General features: G+C 37.6%; 1 protein-coding gene across 1 annotated transcript in view; it reads left to right on the top strand.

The window, feature by feature from the left end:
- The first annotated feature begins 436 nt into the window (after nt 1–436).
- The window catches only part of mrpl23 (mitochondrial ribosomal protein L23), a 33,053-nt gene continuing 11,759 nt past the window's right edge, over nt 437–21,730 (top strand). The window contains exons 1-4 of the mRNA XM_017418859.2: nt 437–560; nt 1,873–1,995; nt 12,237–12,319; nt 14,841–14,914. Of these exons, the coding sequence (XP_017274348.1) occupies nt 541–560; nt 1,873–1,995; nt 12,237–12,319; nt 14,841–14,914 (300 nt within the window). The 5' untranslated portion in view covers nt 437–540. The remainder of the gene's footprint in view (nt 561–1,872; nt 1,996–12,236; nt 12,320–14,840; nt 14,915–21,730) is intronic.

The following is a 21,730-nucleotide window of genomic DNA, read 5'->3' as shown; positions in this document are numbered from 1 at the left end:
GAACAGTATGCCCCACCTAAAGAAAAAGTTAGAGCAAAAACAACAAATTAGAGAGTGAATTAAAATATTAAAGTGTTTAAACCAAACTTAAAATTGGAACAAATTGATGAAAAAGTATTGATGATGGCTTTGTTTTGAAAGCCAGGGCATGGTGTAGTCTATACCCACTCTCAAATACTAATAAAATTGTTTTTAAACAGTTGCAACATAAATTATTGTACTTTTATTGTCTTATTCGTGTTAAAACTGCATTTCTGCCAGTCAGCGATGGGACAACAAACGCACACAATACAGACACGCAAAAAACACTCTTTGTCGCACAACTTTCACTAAGTTACTCCTAATTTTAAAGTGTCACAGTGCGCAGACTCCAGATTCTGATCTTTACTTTCAAGGTCGTGCAAGTTATTTGCGCTTGCGCAGTTGTTTTGTTTCCGGTTTTACCCCAGCAACCCCGGAAGCACATCTATGCACGTGTAGCACTTATCAACCTTGAGAAACTAGCCAACATTTTATGTCAGCAAACAAGCCCCTATAGCGATGCCAGTTAGAAGAGTGGTGTAAGTAATAAGTTTCTCTTATGGTAAACGTTTTCACGGAAATCTCGGTTTGTTATTTTAGTCATTTTTTTGTTTAATCTGGTTACCAAATCTAAGAAGTTTAAATTAAACAGCAGCTAGCTAAGCGAATAGCTTACAGCCAGCATTTTGTCCCGTTTTGCCCATTTGTGAAAGACAGGTAACAGACAGTTTTAATTCACATTAGACAGAACAAACTCGTTTTTATCGCCGACTTCTGAATTTACTGTTTATTTGACGCAATTTTACGCCACAACAACGTAGTTGGCATTAGCCTGCTAAGCTAAAAACAAATAGCATGCAGTGAATCCTACACTGTTGGTTACTATGACGCTTGTCCTTATATGATTTGATACATGGTACAAACAAAATCAACTGTATCCACTTTATTATATTGGATAATATTATTTCTCTTTATAACATTAAACAAGATTTTTAAATGAATATTGTTCGCAGTAATAAGTTTTAGTGTATTTTGTCAAAATTGTCTATTTTTTTTACCAAGTAAATAAAAATGCAAGTAAAAAAATGATGTGAGAGGTTTTAAGTAAACAAAAATCAAACAAATTATTGTAAAATCATCTAATTCTGTGTGTATGGAAATCTACTTATGGAAATTCCTTATGTTTGAAACAAAGATGAAACATGTTTATTTTTTTCAAGAGGTTTAGGCACTATATTGTTGTTGTTGTTGTTTTTTTTCAATAGTCCTTACTGAGTAGTCAATCTGTATTTTTCTATGGTCGATGCTAGTATTTTAAAATCAGGGAGACAGATAGCCAATATAGAACACCATTTTTTGATTTTGGCCAATATATATATTTTTTTTACTTAACAAAATATAACAATAATGGTTTAACCTAAAAAAAACATGTATTTAATAACCCTTAGGATAAGTTGTAAACCTAAAAATAATATATAGAAGAGCATTCTTGATTAAAAAACAAAAGGTAAATTGTGGTCTACAGTAAGCTGGTTGTAGCAGCTGCTGCTGCTTCTTCGCTTTCCTACTTGGTAATTGATTAAGATTGCAGACTGTTTAAAAGAGGCTAATATCGGCTGATTAAATGGTCTTTTTCTAGTAGAAAGGACATTACTCATGGTAAAAAATAAAAACACACCTCAACTCAAATGTTTTTTTCAGCTGTTGACTCTTGTCAATTCATGTAGTTCATACCTTGTTAATGTATGTTCAAAGATTTATGTTTCTGATACATTTACTTGTAATTAATTACGTCATGTCTAAATACTGATACTGTAGATGTTGAGAGTCAGTTTCCTCGTCTCCTCTTAGACACTCTGTCTACCAGTTGGGGAACCCCCAGCTGAGGATCTTCAGACCCAACTGGTATCTTACTCTCGTGAGGCCAGGAAAAGAGCAGCCTCCAGATACTGTCCAGTTTCGAATCCCAATGGAGTAAGTTTGTTTAAAGATGTCCCGTCATTATATTGCAGAGTGTTAAAGAATGCCATGCTGTTGCTTTGCAAACTGTTTTGTACTGAAATTTTATTTAATATTTTTTTCACTCTCTAAAGCTATATGTGTGTAAGACTTTTTTTTTATAGTCTTCAAGGTTTTATAAAGAGTTTTATAGCATTTTCTTTGACACAGATACCACCTTCTATTATATATTTACAGTTCATATATTCTTTTTTTCTTACTGTGACTGATAACTTTGTAAAGCAGTAGCACATCAGGGCATACAGAGTCTTGCCCATTTATATTTTGGCATATAGAGCTGCAGGGCTTCGAATCCCCAATATTCCAGTAACAAAATACCTCATTTCTTTCAGGCTGTTCTTTTTGTTACAATGTAGTGCAAACTTTTGTTCTGATGAACATACGTTTGACTTTTTTATTCACATTATTTTTTCTGATTACTGCCTCCGTTCTTTGGTTGTAGAGAGTGGAGTATGGTATCACAGCCACCAGGTGGCGTGCCAGCCTCAAGAAAAGAAATCAAACATCAGTGCTCCATAGTGTAGACTGTATGTACTCATGAGTTCAGTTAAAGTAGTTGTAATGATGACATATGAACGGCTGTCATGGGAGTTAATGTAGGAGATGATGTCCAAAGTGTTTTCGCTCAGCTCTGCGGTGAAAGTTCAGATGAAATTGCAAACTGCAAGACATCAAAAATGAGTCCCCAAAAGGTGTCTGCTAACATTCACAAGGAAGTAAAAAGCAAAATATTGTTGGTTATTGTTGAAAACGCATCACAGCGTGTGACTCCATGTTGATTTGGATCTTATTGCTCCTTTGATGAAAACCTCTAGTGAAGATTAGCATATAATATTGCATGCATATGATCTCAGTTTGATACATTTGGAAAATGCATTTTCTGTCCTAAAACATCCTTCCTGTCAACCCCAGCAGTGATGAACTGACTTTTGAGAATGTCTCTGAGCCAAGGTTACTGAGGTTTGCAGTGCTCCTCAGGCGAAGAGAGGCCCAGAACCCACACTAAGGAGAAAAATTGAAGTTTGCAGCAGATCATCCATGTGTCTCTGGTGGGGTTTAGACCATAATCTGTTCATCCAGGTGCTTGGCCTCCCACTCTGATTTTTGCCTCTTCTTTGCCAAACTCCTAGGGTGCTTATGTAATTGCGTGTGTGTGTGTGCACATGCACGCTTTTGTCAGTATGGGTGAGTCAGTGAGAATGGTGTGTCTTTGTGTATATATGCACAAAAGTGGGTAAGTGCAGGGTGCGTGAGTGTTTTTAAAAGGGTGTGTAAGGTTATTTTTCTGTGCAGTCTTTGATGCCTTCAAGAGGTGCGCGGCTGATTGATACTCTGCTGGGGCCTCATTGTGTGCTTAAAACATTGTTATTTTTCTCTATTCATATAAACAATGTAGTAAGAGGACACACATAGAGAGACAATGACACAAACTAAATATCACTCCCACTCCTAGTTTATTGATAGGTCTGAGTCAGTTTGGCAGTGAAAGCTGTTGTAGTTTGGATTCTCGTGGGTAGGCGTGTGAGCGTGGGTAAACTCTTGAACCGAGCAGCTGTTAATGAGAAGTGCTAATGCTGCATTGTCAGGGCAATAAGACAAGGTAGTCTTTATCTTAATGACACCTTGCAGCTAAATATTCTCAGGAGTTTGCCTATTCTCAGGAGTTTCCTTTGATCAGATTTTCATGCTTTTTTGTGGTCGTAGTTATTTGCAAGCATCTGCAAGTTCTCACTTTCTTTTTCCTTTGTCCCACCCTAGGATCTGCCATTTCTGTGCTTTTCTTAAAGACTTTGCTACGCATCCAAAACCAATCCTTCTTTGACGCTTGTTGCTTGAAACACCTGGGCAATGTTCTCTTGTAATTCTGTTTCTAGCTGCTGGAGGGAAGTAATTGTTTGTCTTTATGATTGTTCTCAAATCTTTTGTGCTCGTAAGTATTTCCTCTCTGGTTTAGAACATCATCAAATTTCTAGGTTTCCACCCACACGCACACCTCTTGTACTTCACCTGGCATGGCTAGAGGCCAGTGCTGACTAGCACAAAAGCTCACATCATTGCAGTCACATATTGTTTCTATTCACCTGTTCTACATAATACGTACATGGTGGAAACCAGGTCATTGTTTGGGCTGATGAACTTCAAATAATATTTGAAATTATTTAAACATCCGGTTTGTGATTTTAACTAGTTTTACTGACCTGTCTTTTTGTAAAAAGTTAAGTGACTCTTGAAGACCTGGTATTTGATATATTTCTGTTTTATTATCAGACCAAACCCCAAACAATAAATGTAATCCTTCACACGCTGCTCTTTTACTCTCATCTTCTCAGCTGTCTTTTTTTTCTCCTTAAGTTTCAGGTTCCTCGGTGGCTTCCTTCCAAACAATGTCCACCATTATTATCTTGATACTTAATGTTGGACAACTTCTGTGCATGTATTGTCAGTGCAGATGGGAAGCTTAAAGTTGAGAGTGTGCATATCTCAACCCTACCTGACAAAGGGTAGGCCAACAAAGAGGAGCGGCTTTTTTTTTTTGCCTTTCATCTGTGTAGAACCCAACTCCCCTGCTTCATTTGCACCACTAAGCCACTCTGACACAGTGTACTTTGAAGTTATGTGTGTACTTATTCGATATATGTGTACGGAACCTCAAATGTTTATACTGTATATGTTTGTATAGCATATTTACAAAAGCCACATGTGAAGCCTGCAAGACTTAATAGAACAAATGGTATTATATGTTATTGAGACAACTCAGCTGTCACTTACTATGACGTGCTCCTACTCTTTTGAAATTACAATTTAGAGTTAAAGTTGTCAGTTAATGACGACAGAGTGTGTTGTTTGTCTTCCCTGGTGCATATTTTGGAGCTTAGCATGGACTTGAAATCATCATGGTATTTTCCAGTGTACCATTGCTCAATTTCTTCAGTATTAGTTGATACAAGAGCAATGCACATAGCGGTTTCTGTCTACAACAGAAATCGCTATCTGTCATTTTTCTAAATGGTTTTCAGGGCAACGTGAGCATGAAGGAATGAGATTCTTCCTGAATGCAGTAAGTGCCTGTCGCCTGCAGCTCTGCATCACCTCTGTGTTACTGTATCCTTCCCCATGCCGTTCTCTGGTAATTCCTAATCTTTCTTCACCAACTAAAAAGGCACTATAAAAAGCCTGACAGTGGATTTAACTAAAGTTGTATCAAACAAGAAGCCACATAAAAAGCCTTCTCGTGGTTTGCCAAGTCAAGTTGCTAAAACAGACAGCCTTTCTTAGAGGGATTCATGGTAGCCACAAGAGTCATGATGGTCTCTGAATCATCCCTGTGTAAAGTGAAGTTCATCTTGAAGCAAATACATTCCAAGAAAAAACTTCTATTCTTGGGTTTAGATGTTTATTCTTTGTCCAAATCTTCATTAATCTTGATTTCTTCTTTTGACACAAAGCCCAAGCCATGTGGTACCATGTCCCATGTCACAGTGCATATTTTAAGGGATAGTTTGTTACTTTCTAAGTCAATTGTGTGAAGCATTTATGAGTAATTAGTGTTTTACCTGCAGTAGACAGCAGTTTAGAGAATTGGGGAAAGATTTTCACGAGGAAATCGAGCAAACAACTACTCAGAATAGGGCTTATTTGAAATCAAATTTCTGCCACGTTAAACTACTTGAATTAAATTGTTTTCACTTTGAGTGTTGAATATATATATATATATATATATATATATATATATATATATATATATATATATATATATATATAATATATTTTTTTTTTTAAACACCCTGTCACTTTTTTTTGTACAAGACTTGTATTTGTGTGCATTTGTATTTGTCACATTTTCTTCACTGAACATCTGTTTTGCTACTTGCTTGTCTGTGATGTTCTGCCCTGGATTGGCTGTAACTTTCAGTTTGGCCAAGGTAATTTCAGAATAATAAACTATGAAAGTACTTATTGCAAACTATGAAACTAAACAGAAAAAGTGTTATCCTGATTCAAATCAAATGGTGCAGTTTGAAAACATGTACTCTACTTAGTTCACCAGATATTATTGATATGCAATTCTGAAATGCAGGTATGCACTCAATGACAACAGAGCACTTTTAGCTGCATACTTTACAAATCTGAGTGAAAATACACATCAGTACATCAAAATTGTTGGACTGCTTGATCACAAATGGCTCTTCCATGGACATCGACATGGTTGACCTACTTTCAGTGGCTTTGGCTGGTTATGTAGGAAAACAAATTCATGTGGTACTTAGTAGACACTCACAAATTTAGCTTACAATTTTTTTTAATTTTAGGACATGGTAACCATCCATATGGGGGGGGAGTGGATTTTGTTTCATAAATTCTGATGATTTTTTTTTTACTAGTCTTTAATACATTGCAATGAATACCTTTAAAATCTTATGACTGTAAAAACTCAGACAACTTGGCTTTTTCTGAGGAAATAAGGCTATCCTATGCAACAGTGATGATGTAAAATCACGTAATGTAAAGTTTCTTTCTTAAATGTGCCCTGATTTAAACTGTAGTTAGTCTGACTTCTTCATAAGAAGTTTGATTCTCAAAACTGAGCTCACATTGTCTGCTGGAGATAAGATACTTGCTACTCATAAATACTTCACACAACCGTACAGCAAACAAAACTCATTAATATTATGTGTTGCTCTGCAATAACATCCATTGGTAGTAGGGTTTTAATGCTGCTGTTTTGAGCTTTTTGTGTATCTCACTATATCAGCAAAGGTTACTAGTTGTATCAGGACACAAAGAGCTAATGAATATTGAACAGCAGTTACTTTTAGTAAAATTACCACTTAAGAGAGAGAGAGAGACAGGACATCTAAGGACATGGTTGGCTTAGAACTACTAAAGTGGTTGAATCGATACATGGATTGGTTGAGCTATTTAAATGAGAAAGTGTTTCCACATGCAGAATCATGGTTCATTAAAAGCTAGAGGCCTAGAGTCACTGCCTATTATGTATTGTTTTGCAGATGCGCCATCTTTTTATAAAGCAAAAACAGGGCAAAGTGATTTGTCCCAGCATGTCATGCTGACAAGATTGTGCATCACAGCAATATGTGGTCACGTTTCTGGGTAGGTACATATTGTGCTACAGTGTAGGTACACAGCTACAGTCATAATTTTTTTTGCAGAAGTAGAAGTCATGCTTTCACTGTCATTAAGGTGTTGTGACAGTGATCTGCATGGAATTCACATGATTATATATTGGAGTGCACACGTCGTTCTTAAATTGTGAATCACTATAATGACCAATAGTCCTTCTGAAATATGAAACTGGACACCAGATGAGCATAGTTTCAAACGATCTTTTGCTCAGATGCCCACTCTCCACCTGTTTGGCAATTTGTTTAGATTGTCTGTATGTAGTTTTTTTCTGGTTCAGACCTATTACTACCAATATGTACAGTGATTGCAGCCTTTAACCTTTCATACTAAACACACACTTTTGATTTAAGACTCTTTCGCACAACACTTTAAGTTGGGTTTGAGACACCTCCTTCCTACATTAGTGGCAGGTGTGAAAGGACTGAGGCAGGTTGGAGGTTTTAAATTTCCCCACTGCTCAACACCCCTGAACAGAGAAGGGAGGTAGTCACAGAGCTGAAACAGTCTGTGTGTGAAGGGACCATGACGTAGTAATGACATATGGTATGTGACCGGCTGGCTTAAGGGAATTAAAAGATTAAACAAACAAACAAGAAAATCTTTTCACATTTGTGTGTTTTGGCTTCTGTTTGAAACTATATGAATTTGAACATTATGGATTTGAAGTTCATATGTTGTAATTATTTTGAAAACAATCATGTGAGGGAAATATCATGCACACACTGCTTGCTCCATGCTATGCCTCCTTTGATTTTTGCAATGCTGTGATGTACTGTGAAAGCACACACTGTCATGGGACTTGGCCAGCTTAAGGAGTTTTTGTGTGGCCAACTGCAAGTGGTCTAATAAGGGGATTGTTTTTGCAGCCATATCATGGAACCATAGTGTGAAAGCGTTTTTTTGTAAGTAAAGACCAGAGGTTTCCTTAGACTGGTGCCTCTCTTATTTTTCTTCATTAAAACTTCAAAAAGGACTTATGTTATCATATGACATACAATTTAAGTTCTTTATTCTTGGTTAAGTTCCATTCTTTCACTGTGCTGCCCAGGTTTTTCCTATTTAATTAAGTCAAGAACAACAATAAAGTTAATTTAATCTATGATTTTTCAGAGCCTGTATATATCTTCCCAAACATCTGAATGTTTAAATATGTTGTGTATTGTTTGTGAGTGAAGATAATTGTGAATGACCGCCATGCTTTATTTAAAACACAAACCTAATAATGCTTTTACAGCACCAGCCATTTAATAGACAAGTTAGATATAAATGTCACTAAGTTTTAAAGAGTTAAGTATTGCTGAACAGTTGAATCGACCCCAGTCTCTTCCTATGTTCTTTTTTGTTGTTTTTTTTTCCACCCTGCCCTTTTACCTACTTTTCTTGTGTGCTTTTGGAGCGCAGGTGTAAATGGTTCGCTTTAAACAGCTGTAAACGATACTTCTAATCTTCTAGCCTCAGTATGAGTTAGCTAAATTTAAGAATAGGACACATCCAAAAGCATGTAAATTAATTGCTGATGAGGGATTGCACTTAAAGCAGCTGTTAGAGATGTGTGTTTATATTTGCGAATTAATGAGTCCAATGAGTTGTAAAGTGCTGCACCAGGACACAAAAAGACATAAGGTTTATTTAATCCATCCACATCCTCATGTCTGCACCATTTTTGAAGAGTGCATAACAATCTAACTTTAAAAAAATCTTTTCTGACAATGAAGCCACTGTGCTCATTTTAACCTTGCTTGGCAACAACAGACCAAAATTGAAACTAATCTTTGGTTTGTGTCATTTGATGCCCTTCTAGGTTTTTTGTTAGAAGTTCTTTCATCGTCTTGGCCAAGGAATCTTTGCAGCATGTGTGTTTGCTTATAAATATATACCAGTTGCTGAGGAACGATACGCTTAGCCTTAGCAGTTGCTGGAGACAGGTTCTCATTCTTCTCCAGAGGCAGAAGTGTGAAAGGTTAGCTTGTGGAGTCAAATGGATGTTTATCCTGGGAGGATGATCAAATGTTGCCAGCATCATTTTTGGGGACACCACACCCTTTGTCTAAGTTTAGCTTTGTTTATGTACTTAACTTGACATTTTCTCCTCAGCTTTCAACCCAAGGTTTTGTCTCAGGCTGGATTCTAGTTTGTAGCTAAGATGGGAGGTTTGAACTAAGTCAGGTTGGAGAGTAAAAAGCACTCTAATGTAAAATAACTCCACGTTTGTATATAAAACAGAAGTAATGGTAGTGAACATTGAGTTGTTTTTTTTGTGTGTGTGGGAAATTTTTTAACTCAAATGAGAAAATTGGCTCAAAGTGAATTGTTTTTATAGTTTTTGGAAAGGAATGTTAAAGAAACAAAAACAAACCTTAAAAAAGCCATAAGTTACACTTACGCACAGTTTTTCTAAACATCTCATGAAATCAAGGACTAACATGAAGTGAGGCTCACGGGTCTCTGGGGGCTGTTTGATTTGTTGCAGGACTCCTTTTTTTCCACTGAGGATAATTCTAAGTCTTTGGTTATATAGCTAAATGTTTGGGGCAGTTGTCATGCTTCAGGAGTGTGTATGCATTCAGCATAACCCACTATATACATTTACCAGGGAAGGAAGGATGTGCTTTGGAACTTGTCTGGAAATCATCAAATTTTAACAACAGCTTTGACTCACAACAGAACACTTAATCCTCTTCCTAGAAAATCCAAATGGATATATACCATGTATCCTATGTTTGTATATACAAATAACATCCATACAAATAAAAAGTAATTCAACTTTAATTTTCAGTGAAAACATGTAAGTAATTAACAAAAAGAGTAGGTAATTGTGTTGGTGATGGTGTTTTAATTTTTCCCCTCAGCTTTTTTTTTTTTAAACCTGTTCATTAACTATAAACTTAGTAACAGACGTAACTGTGTCTGAGCTTCATTAATACCATCTGTTGGTTTGTGGTGGCTGAATAACTGGAGTGTTAAAAGCAGTACGTATTTATAAAACGTTTTTCTCATTAATCAGGATCAGTGTTCCTCCTCCTAATGATTCTCATAAGACCACACAGTCCCTAGCCACTATCCTGTCTTCCAGTTCCCCGCTCCTGCTTTCTAGGAAAACCCGTCTCTCTAAGCAATTACTCTCTCCCGCTTTCATGATCTCAAGTACCCCTGGTCACTCTGCTCTGCTTCACTTCCCTCTGGCACACAAACTCTGAGACAGTGGTTATTGGGAGAGGTGGGTGTAAATGGAGCAGAAAGGTGCATCTGTGTGCCACATCTTAGGAAATACATTTTTCTCTTCTTCAGACTTAGCAAAAGAAAAAGTTTGAGTTGTCGTCTTATAATCAGCCATTACATTATGATCATCTAAAGATTTTTTCACTATACCATTTCTTTAGTGTAGTTTTATAGACATATACATTGTTTGTGCTTGTGACCACAATTTTGCCAAAGTGTTTAATCTATGATGTCAAATTTTGCAAACTTGAGGTTTGCAGTTTGTATGCATAGCTTGATAAATTTGGACATCATGTCCACAACCTGCAAACTCAAGTTTTGCTTTTGAATGCATTCAAATTTTCAGTCTTGCAAGCAAAAGAAACCGGCTGGTTTTTTGAATAACGGAGGGAGCTTCTGACTAACTTGTGCCCCTGTACACAACCCAGTTGGGTAAATATTCCTTGTTCTTGCTTTGCTTGCTTCATTAATTATAGCTATTTCTTTTGTCAGAAGCTCCACTGTTAGGTATTGACACCAAAATTTATTGTAAACAGAAGCGAAAGTTGCCTGTTCAACTATAATAGCTCATTCTTCAAAAATATTTCCTAAAAAAGGAAAAAAAGTTGGTTACATTGTTGTCAACTTAGACAGCCCCTACCATGGCCTTGCCTCTCAAGATTATTCAGTTTGATCTCCATGGAACTCCCTGGTAAAATGATAAAGGAAACCTAAATGGACATTAGGAAATGCTTTTGCACCTTTTGCAAAATTTCTGTTTCTATTTTTTGCCCTCTTTCTAATAAGAGAGAAAGTTGTATCATATTATAGAAAAGAGGTGGAAAAAAACCCTGCCATACTCTTGAGTCACTACATTAAGCCATATTGCTTCAGATGTGGAAATACTTACTAATGTATTGTAAGTGTAAGCCTACTTTTCTCAGTACACATTCAATCATTCTCTTTCTACGTCACTGTGAACTTTGCCAAAGTTTAGCCTATTATAGAGTAACGGGCAATTGTTTGTACTGCAAGGACACAAATGTTACATCACTCTTTGGTACAAAGAGTCTTTGTTTTCACATATGGGATTTCCTCATTCAGATGTTTGCTTCACCTTATGTTATTAAAACTACTGAAGGTATTTTGCTGTTCACTTTGAAAAATTGTGAAAATTACACTGTCCTGCTCTGTCAAAGAAACATATGAGGTGATAGAAGACACCGCATCCGAGGCACTCATGTCAGACCACAGCGTCGCTATTAAGCACTTTGTCTGACGCATTTGAGAAGTGCTTTCCACCAGGCTAATTCAATTGGCTTGATTGATTTGCAGTTAAAAGCCTTTCTTCCTCTGGGCAGAGGAATCTTCCAAATGCTACCCAGTGTGCTACCTTAAGCTGGGCTGGCCCGGCAGATCACTTGGTGCCAGGTCTACTTCCTGTGTAGGATTTCACTGGGCACGATCAATACTTGTAGCCAGTTAATTGGATGAACACTGACACTCACATTTCTCCTCTCTCCACTTTATGGTCCGTAGAATAAGAGCTGAATATAGGTTTTTACAGGAGTGTTCTGTCCCTTTACAGTAGGTAATATAACTACAGAGATTATGGTAATGCAGTTTGGAAGTGGGCTGCATTATTTCTGTATAGATGTCGATTAAGTGAATGTGGCGTTATGATAAACAGTGATCCAAAAAAATGACTCTGCAAGTGCTGCCCTACAATCCCAGGTTCCACCAAGGTCATAGAAGAACACACATTCAAATTATTCCCTATGGCACACAAACCTGAACTCTTCTGTGACTTTTGTTTCTCTCTCTTATGTTCTCTTCTCTTTTGTTCTGGACAGAATGACCAAATATGACATAAAGAACTACTTGGAGAAAATTTATAACATCCCTGTTGGAGCAGTCCGCACCAGAATACAGTTTGGTGAGTTTTTCACTGCTTTGTACAAGAACTTAACACTTTTAACATCTATAGAACTTGAAGAGGTTGGTGCAAGTTCTAAAAAAACTGTTGGTAGATTATCCTTCACCTGTTGGTTAATTTTAGAATTTAATTATACATTTGTGTTTGGATGTAATTAAAGGTTCTAGGACATTTAAAATTTAAGTCTAAACATGTGTTTTCTGTAACATTGTTTGTCCTCACTTGTAGTTTATTTTTCTGTCCATACCAAGGAGAAATTTTGTTCCTCCTTGTTTGTTGGCCACACTAGCATTTTTATGTATAAAATTAAACATTTTGCACGGGCCAGGTTAATCTTTTGAGCTCAGTGTGATCAAGCTGCATTTTACTTACAAAAGTCAAAACTAAATGCTTTATTGTTTTGTTCAACTATTTTAACTTACTAGTGACAAATTACCAGAACATTAACAGAAGATTAACTGTATACTTTACAGAAAAAGTGTTTTGGGAAGCACAAAGTGTAACTGATATAGCTTTAAAGACGGTTAGCGGTGGTTAGCGTGGATTAGCAGTTTCGGTTTATGGTGTATATGGCCCTCTGTTAAAATCCAACAGCGAGAGTGTTTTTCAGCAGCTAGTTGCGGTCGTGGTTAGCATGCCTGGCTCTCGTTTTCCCTGAACACACACAGCTGCTTATCTGACAATCTGCTGCAGCAGCACTCCAGCTTCCAGCTGTTCCAGGACGCCCCGTGCTCCTTCACAGAAGTGCATACTACGAACTACCTCACAGCTTAGGGCACTCCAGTAAGACCTTCATCTCCCTGACAGTCCTCGAACCTCACGCCCTCTGTCAATAATGATTATAGAGCCAAGACTACTATTATAGCACTGATTTACTTTTCCTCTTAACTTTTTATGGGAGGGGAAACAGTTTTGCATAGATTTCTTAGAGGCTCCTTAAAATTTTGGAAAGTAAATCTGTGGAGTTCATGGCAGAATAAAGGAAGAGGCTTGAAGGAGGAGAAACTCTTTCTTTGCTGCGCCTCAAGGATCGACCTCTACCTTTGGAAGAGAAACCAAGAAAGTGTCATGGAGAGAGGTGGTGGGAGAGAGGCGCCTACCCTGTAGTTGGAAGACCCAATTAACACTGTTTATTAGAGTTGTCATTAGAGGCTAGGAGAGGAAAGAATGCCTCTTAGTCAAGTAAGTTGAAGGAAAGCCGTGAGCAATGGGGAAGTGAGTGGGACACAGAAGAAAGGGCGGCTCGGGGTCCCCAGTGATCCCAGGGTGCGTCAAGGAAGGTATCCCTGTCTGCGTAAGGAGTTCCACTCCAGTATAAAGACAGCAATTGACTGAGAAGAGTGAGGGGCAATACAGCCCTTTCCTTCCCTCCTTGTGCGGCTGGGGTATTTTGGAAGGAGTTGCCATAGTTACCTCTCCAGTCTGGGATTTGTAACGTGATAGCTGGTTGCCAAACCGCAATCTCAAAGTGGGAGAAATTGTGCTTGCGTTTGCGACTGTTCTGTGAAAGCTCTGTCTGTGTGTCTGTATGTGTTGGGAAAGATCTAGAAAAAGCATGAAGTGAAAAACACAATTTTGTATCTTTTTTAGGGTGTACTTTTGTATGCACGTCATGCTTTTTTTTTTAACGTCAGTTTACTCTTACCTTGCTTGAAGCATTTCCCTGTGGATTTCCTCAGCAACCTTAACACATACACAAGTGTGCAAATGCACACAGGCACATACTTTTAGTTACCTCTGTCTCCCACCCACACGGGGGCCTCCATTTACCCATGATGGTGTGGAGGGGGCGTTTTACAACCCCACTTAGGGCTTTCCCTGCACAGTGTGCTGCCTAGGTAGTCATTGCTAGCTATGTGTGCCACATACACACGCACACAAACACACATGCTAAAATGAGTCATTACATTGGAATGTTTCCCTTGTTTTTCATGTCATAAACTGTTCCCATGGCAATGGCAGTTACTCAGAGGGCCTGTTGACTTGACCACCACAATCTTATTGAGATTGTTGTCTCGTAGATAACTAATTGATGCTATGCTATCATCAATTATTGACAGCAGCTTATTTCATTACAACTATTTAGATCCCTGCATAAAGTACCGTGATGCTTACTAACAAGAAAAAAATCCTAATGATTCATGAAACTAAGCCCTCAACACATATGCAAACTTCAAAATAAAAAAGACATGTTAGAAATATCTGTTGTATGTACCTAGTTGCTACATAATACTGAAATTGTTGTGAGTCAAAATTATGATTTGTATTGACAGTATTGAGTTGTTTTTTTTGGCTAATTAATTATTTGACAGATCATTGCATCTCTAATTATTGACAAGATTCATTAATAAATAAATATAACAAAATTGCTGTCAGATTATTCTTTTTTTTTTAGAATACTGCTCATTTATAATAATATTTTTGTCACAGTGTCAGTCAAATTTTTTTTGTTTGTTTTCTTTACTTATTTATTTATTTTGCTTGCCAACAGTAGTAAAACTTTGTGTTTTCTGTGTTTCAGGGTCCAACAAAAAGACGAACCACCTAAACCAGAAGGTTAAGATGCCAGATTATAAAGTAGCCTATGTTCAGATGGTGAGAAGACATACCTACTGACTTACACTCAGAAAGCCTTTTCATACAATATACCTGACATTATTGGCAACATTAATTCCTTTCCGCCATGACATCCAGTCATTCAAGCACTTTTGTTTTTAGATGACCATCAGAAAGAGCTGATAAGTAGATCTGCACAAACATGAACACACTGGATCATCTAAAGTTATCACTTTTCTTCATATTTAAGTTTGCTGGTGGGATTACTGTGTATTATAATTGTCAGCTCTAGAGAGTCGACAAATTCCCACAACTAGTTGAGATATTGTTTCTCAGCCAAATTAATTTTAAAATGTATTGACTTGGATACATGTAATTGCATGTGAATGATCTGCTTCTTTTTTTGGGTAATTTTCTCTTAAGATTACCCCTAAAGTGAAAACTACATACAGTTGCAATAATGAAACCAAGTCAGCACATCTGTTAAAAGATGCTATACATTTTTTACCCAGAAAAACATTTTCTTGTTTTAGTTCTTTCTGGTTAATGTTTTGCCTGAGCAGGATTATCCTGTTATCCTCTGTCAAACACACAGTGGGAGGCAGAGACCTCTCCGCACTACAACTCTTTCTTTTTAGATACTTTTCGCCTGAATGGTCTTGAGACAGTTGATGCTTTTAAGTTCCAAGGGACACTTGGTTTTTTTTAGAATAAAAACTTACTTAAAATTGGATACATGTTTCTTTACCTTGAATCCTGTCCTGTGTGATTCATACTGAGGACCTAATCTGAAGGTGTTCTTGTACACACAGGAGAAGCAGTGGCTGTTAAATTTCCACAACCATAATCTTTGCCGATCACTGGCTCCTTACAGTAACCAGTCAGCTCTGCATAGCTTTCTTTTCCTCTTTTGCCACATCTGTGACAGTGGCATTATTGTGAAAGACTATGATGGTAGTAACTGCATAGTGACATATTCTTGTTTTGGTAGAATGGGTGTTAATAATTGTCAAGAATTATGTTATTACATACTCTTTTAGATGTTTCATATTAGACTATAAAATGAAGGGATTATATTCTTGCACTTTGCACAGGTGAGTTGTGGAGCAACCCACTGAAGTTGCAGTTTTTTGTACCAGTGCTTGACACACACTGTGTTCACTGCAGTCCCCCTCCTAAACAGGAAAATGATACCTCCACATAGCAGGAATTTCACTAGAAGAAGTCGTACCGGAAGTGCATTCTTCAAACATAAATACTCTGATTCAGCTTATCTGATATGCTGCCTTTTGCAAGGTCAAAAATGGTAGATCCAAAACTTTCAGGAGTTTTTGATGACAGTATTTAAAGCAATAATGTTGCTATTTTTAGATACCTTGGTGTGTTTTATAGGTGTCTTACCACCCAACATGCTGACACTCATAGACTTCATAGATACTTATCAACTAAGCTCTGTGCTTACCTTCGTTACCTCCTCATAGGTGTGTCAGTACTGAATTATTGTCACCATCCCATTTCCCCCTTGGGTCTTTTCACACATCACATTGATGTGGGAGTAAGGCATCTCAGGCCTAGTTTTACAGTGTTGTGTAAAAGTGGCTTTAGTTTGAGGTGAGTTTTCTGTCCGGAGGTCCCATTCCTTTGTATTTTACAAAATAAATAAATAAATAAATGTAAAATTTTTGAGATTTCATTAAAGCCCCTTAAAATATCAACTCATTCACTCTTTTAAATGCTTGTGATGTAAACATGAAAAACAAGGCACCTTTGTTTTGTGCGTGGCATTTTGATCTTGCCCAGATAAATCAGCAGTGGTGTAGACTCTTGTTTACGCAACACCGCCCACCCAACTTGGAGTCATCAATCTTGAAATGGGTGAATAATGAAAACTGTCTAAACACAACAGTTTGAAAGAGGATACATAATTAAACCAATCATGAATCTTTTAAAGAAGAGACTTCCTCTTGTTTGATATCAAAGAAGTGGCTTGGTTGTGTGTGTGACTAGGTGTTCCCAGTACTGATGTTTCTATCTTACCAGCACAACGATAGGTGTGAGGATGTAGAACAATACCCACACGCTCACACACACCTGATGCGAGGTCATCATTCATGCATGTCTAATCCTTGACTATTATTGTATTTTCTGCATTCTCGTTGAAATCCGGTGACAAGTTTCTCCTGTCATGCTTATTTAAGAATGAACAACATGCAGACATACTGGGTTGCAGGCTCTTTGTACATAAAATGGCTTGATAGAAAACCGTATATCCGGACTGTTTCTCTGGCACGTTTTCAGAAAAACATGTTCCCTCAACTCCCTTTCCTACCACACACTCTTATATGTACCCTCACACACACAGCCCCAGAAAAGCCCTCCCTTCTTTTGCAGCGGTCGGGAGAAAACAAGATTGTTCCTAATTGACTCCACATGTGGGAGAGTGTTCTGTGGGTAGATGCTCACACCGCAGTCCCCCCGTTCAACAACCCTCATCCTTCCCGCTCCCCCTTCCCTTCCCTTGCTCCCTCCATCAGCTAGCATTGCAGCAGTAATAGAATTGTGCTCCTTACTCTTAGTTTGTGGTTGAGGGGGAGGCCTCCCGTTAGCGGGGTTCCGTGACGGCCATTTTCCTCAGGCTTAGGGGGACCCTACTATCGGGGGGAAGAGATAGCATCTGCATGTGTGAAATGTGCGCTGTGTGTGGGAAAGTGAGTATATGTGTGTGAGGGGCTGAGAGGGGTAAGCAGGAGTGGTGACTGAGGCCATGATGGAGTCATGCCAGAGCAAGGAGGTACAGAGATGGGGCAAAGCTCTCGAGGAGAAAAGGAAGAAGCCTAATGTGTAAGATGGGGTGGTGTTGCTGGTGACAAGAACAGAATACAAAATGAAAAGTCTTGAATGTGTCTTAGTACTTTTGGTCTTCACTGTCCTTTAGTGGGACTGTTGTGTTCAAACTCAAACTGCTTTTATGCACCGCTGTGCTCAGTGTAACACTTGGTTCACATTTTCGCAGTCCACTCATATTGTTCCATCTGTTTGATGCTGTAAAGGGTGGATGTTGGAAAATCTGATCCTGGGTTGCACTTTTTGACCTTGGTTGTAGACATTACTTCATATACAGTTAGTGTAATTAGATTTGTCTGGTTCACACTCCTTTTGAATAACAGCATTGTCATCAGATTTTAAATATACTCTGGAATTTATTAAAGATAACAACACATTTATCATGAAAGCCTGTGTAGAATTTGTTTGGCAAAGCCTTTTTTCAGAGTTTGCTTGTAATAAAATGAAGATGTACCCTGTGGTCTAGAGGGTTCTTTGTTGCAGCATAGCATGTTCATTATGCATGTCAGACATTGTGGCTTACCCCTATTAATTTCCTTTTGGATGATCTTATATCTAATGTGTCGTGCCGCCATTTCCAGTTAAATCCTGCTTCTGTTTTAAACTTTTCTAAACACAGTCTGGTCCTTCTCATTCTGGAGAAAGCAATACACTTCTCAAATCATGATAGTTTCTTTTGCTGCTTTGATCATTGTTAACATCATTGTCTGTCAAATGTTTACAATGAAGCGCTTCCTGTCTGGCATGTAAATGAAAAGATTGTGGTCAATTTGGTGGAGATGCAGTCACATCTTCTCTTTAGAGTGGCTGCTCATCTGCAAAAGGAGCTTTGCTGGCTGGGGCCAGCTGCAGCACTTCAGTGGGTTGAGTGCTCAAAGTGCAAGTTGAAAGCTATTGAAGAGTGATGCTGAGAGTGTATTAATGGATTATGTGACTGTTCCCATCATTTCAGCTTAATGTAAAATTGCTGTAAGTGTCAGCTGAGCCATTTTCACACAGCAACACCAGAATTTTCTTCTTTCAAAAGTGCCGAGATTAATGACTTGCCTCTTTTCTCCAGTCTATGATCATACATGCACTTCAAAGTGGGAGGTCCTCCACTGCAGGTGCATTTCTACAACACTAAAAATGTTGCATTGGCATTTTTGTGCAGAACGTGCATAAGACAGAACATAGTTTAAAAGAGTGTACTGTGGCAATTATTGTGTTTTGCCTGTACCCTTTATTCTTGCATTATTTTTTAATATCCTTCACATAATTTTGGCTCTTACTACCTATTTAAACATTGTTGCAGGCTTGCCTTCTTTAGCAGCTACACTGAGCAGGACGCCAATAAATCCTTCACAAACGTAGAAGTCTTATCTCAGCACTCAAAGAGCTCTGCAAGGGGGCTTTGAGTTTAAGTCAGTACATTTATATTGCACCCATTCAGAAATTTGTCACCTCAGGGTTCAATACAAAAATGGCTAATAGTCCAAATGGTAATCTAGTCACAAATAATCCTCCTCAGTCCGTTTCATTCAATTCAGTTCAGTTACAGCTCCAGTATAAAGCAGGTCCAAGTGCAGGTTCAAAGCTAATGCCTAACTTGAAACATTTTATTTTATTTGAGTTTTATTTATTTAGTTAGTTCTTTATTTATGGACCAAAATACCAAAGTACTTGGATTTGCCCAAAGAGTGGTGCTGCTCTTTGCAGGTTTTATGAACTCAGTAATTAAAAATAGTGCTTAACCATAAATATGAAATCAAAGAAGTAGAAATCATCTAAGTGTGTTTGTTTAGTGTTATTTTTGACTTTGCCTCTGCTCGACTGTTTTGAGAACACTGGCTAACACTTGCATAGAGCAGCATTCACAACCGCCATTTTCAGCTAAATGTATGAATGTAGTTTGCAGCGATTGGGTTCATCTCCCGGTGAAGCAAATATAGCAGGATCTCTTTTTAGATCTAAACCTTTTCCACCCAGACAAGGAGAAAGGTCTAAATTCAGCCTAGATTATATCAGATTAAATGTATTTTCTGCACTATATGGGTTTCTAGTGTTTTAGTTGTACTTGTGCAGCTTTTACAATTTAAATATTAATATTTACCCATTTATGTGTAACAGCTGTAGTGTTTATGAGCTCTTTACTGTCATTGCATGACACACAAAATGGTCATTTTCTTCATGTGATGTAGGCCTAAAAATGAGAGCATGGTCAGGATTGCTTTCCTTTTTTTCTTATAGACTTATACATAATATTAAGTTTGTCAATCTATAAATTATTTTTCGACAAAGTGAGAAAGTATTGCTCAATCTTTGAGTCAGAAAGAACTTTAGGGAGCAGTTGATAAGCATTTGTTTTACCTTTTTTGTATATTGTAATGTTTAGTATGAGTCCTTTGTACGGATTTACTGATAAGAAGCTAAAATTGTTTTTTCATATATTTTGTTGCGTCCATGTTGCCATTTGTATCAAATTTGACAGTAGATCTAATTAGCTACATCATTTAAGTCAATAAAGCAAGAAACCGCATCTGTTTTGGCATGACACAGTTTACTTACAGTGTCACACCAAAATTTTTTTAATGATTTTATATTAACTAATCAGGAGGTGTTTTGTGAAGACTATAGTTGTGGTTAGTTACTTTTGTACATGTTCAAGCTCATTGAATAGTTGGTATTATCATTAGGTTTCACTTGTAACACATTAATAGCACAGATTTGGTCAAAATATTCTGTGATGAACCTTACAGGTTGTACCTGCTTCTCACCTCCTGACAGCTGAAATACGATCCAGCTCCCCCATGACCCTAAACAGAAGATAACAGGTACAGAAATTGTAGGGACGAACATATCTATACATTTTTTTTACTTTACTATGGACTGCTTCAAATGTCCACACTTTATGTTAAGCAATTCACTCCTTAAAACTTTGAACATCCTAAGTTTGACCTTTTTTAAAACTTGGCACTTTGTTTGAAAATATAAAACATTAAAAATGGAAATGTTCAAGCTAACAAAAACATGATGTATATTGTTAAAGTAGAGGTTGCTGAGGGTAGTTGAAAGTACTGAAATATAATTAGAGAGCAGAAGCTGCACCTCAGAGACTTGTAATCATAGTTTTCATTTAGATGCTGTTGGATTCCTTTGAACAACTGATCATATGTCAAATTAACCTACATCTTCAGTGGATGTCTGTCCTTTGCTGCCGTTCAACCTAGTACCATCTTACAGTATTACTTGTATTTTACTAGGTCTTCTGTTAGAGTGCTGTCACAAAATATAACCAAACATGCACCAAGGTTATTAACTTTTATTTTACCAGGTAGGTCAATTCAGAACCAGTTCTCATTTACAATGATGACCTGATTGTTATAAAAACATGACACTGATATGTTCAGTTGCTGGTTCACTGGAAAACAGTGCAAGTGTAACAAGGACCTTTCCTAGTAGTTTAATTAAACTGTTAAACTGTAATTACAATTATGATTATAAGATGTTCAACCTTATTTCCTAATTGAAAACTGTCACCCTGGAAGTTTAACCAATTTTTTTTTTCATATTTCAAACAGAGCTCTTTATTACACATAACCTACTTAAATGGTCTGCAATTTCTCTGCTGTATGCCTAATGAACGTCATCTTTTATGGAGAGTCAAGGTTTCTTACTGGGAGCAGATCATAGACAGTTATGCAGCAGTCCAGAATCACAAGTCACACTTACTCCAAACCCTGAAGCAATGCCCTGACCCAACAACCACAGAACAAAACAAGATATAGGGTTGGGTCAACACGTGTAGAATAAGTGGTAGCTTCATTCAAATTGCTCATTTCCATGTTTCTTTCTGTCACATAGTTCACCCACGCTCGATCCAGAGGGAAAGTATCACTTGTAATGAAGGAGAACAGGCAGCTAGAAAGAAAAGAAAATAAACAAACGGTGTTTGAGACGTAGTGACAAACATGGAGGAGTTGTGACACAACTGAAACGGAGAACGGAGAACGGAGAACGGGGGGGGGGGGG

The sequence above is a fragment of the Kryptolebias marmoratus genome, linkage group LG11 (genome assembly GCF_001649575.2).
Source record: "Kryptolebias marmoratus isolate JLee-2015 linkage group LG11, ASM164957v2, whole genome shotgun sequence".
NCBI classification, from domain to species: domain Eukaryota; kingdom Metazoa; phylum Chordata; class Actinopteri; order Cyprinodontiformes; family Rivulidae; genus Kryptolebias; species Kryptolebias marmoratus.
Note: the sequence above shows the minus strand (reverse complement) of the source record. Positions and strands in the feature narration are given on the sequence as shown.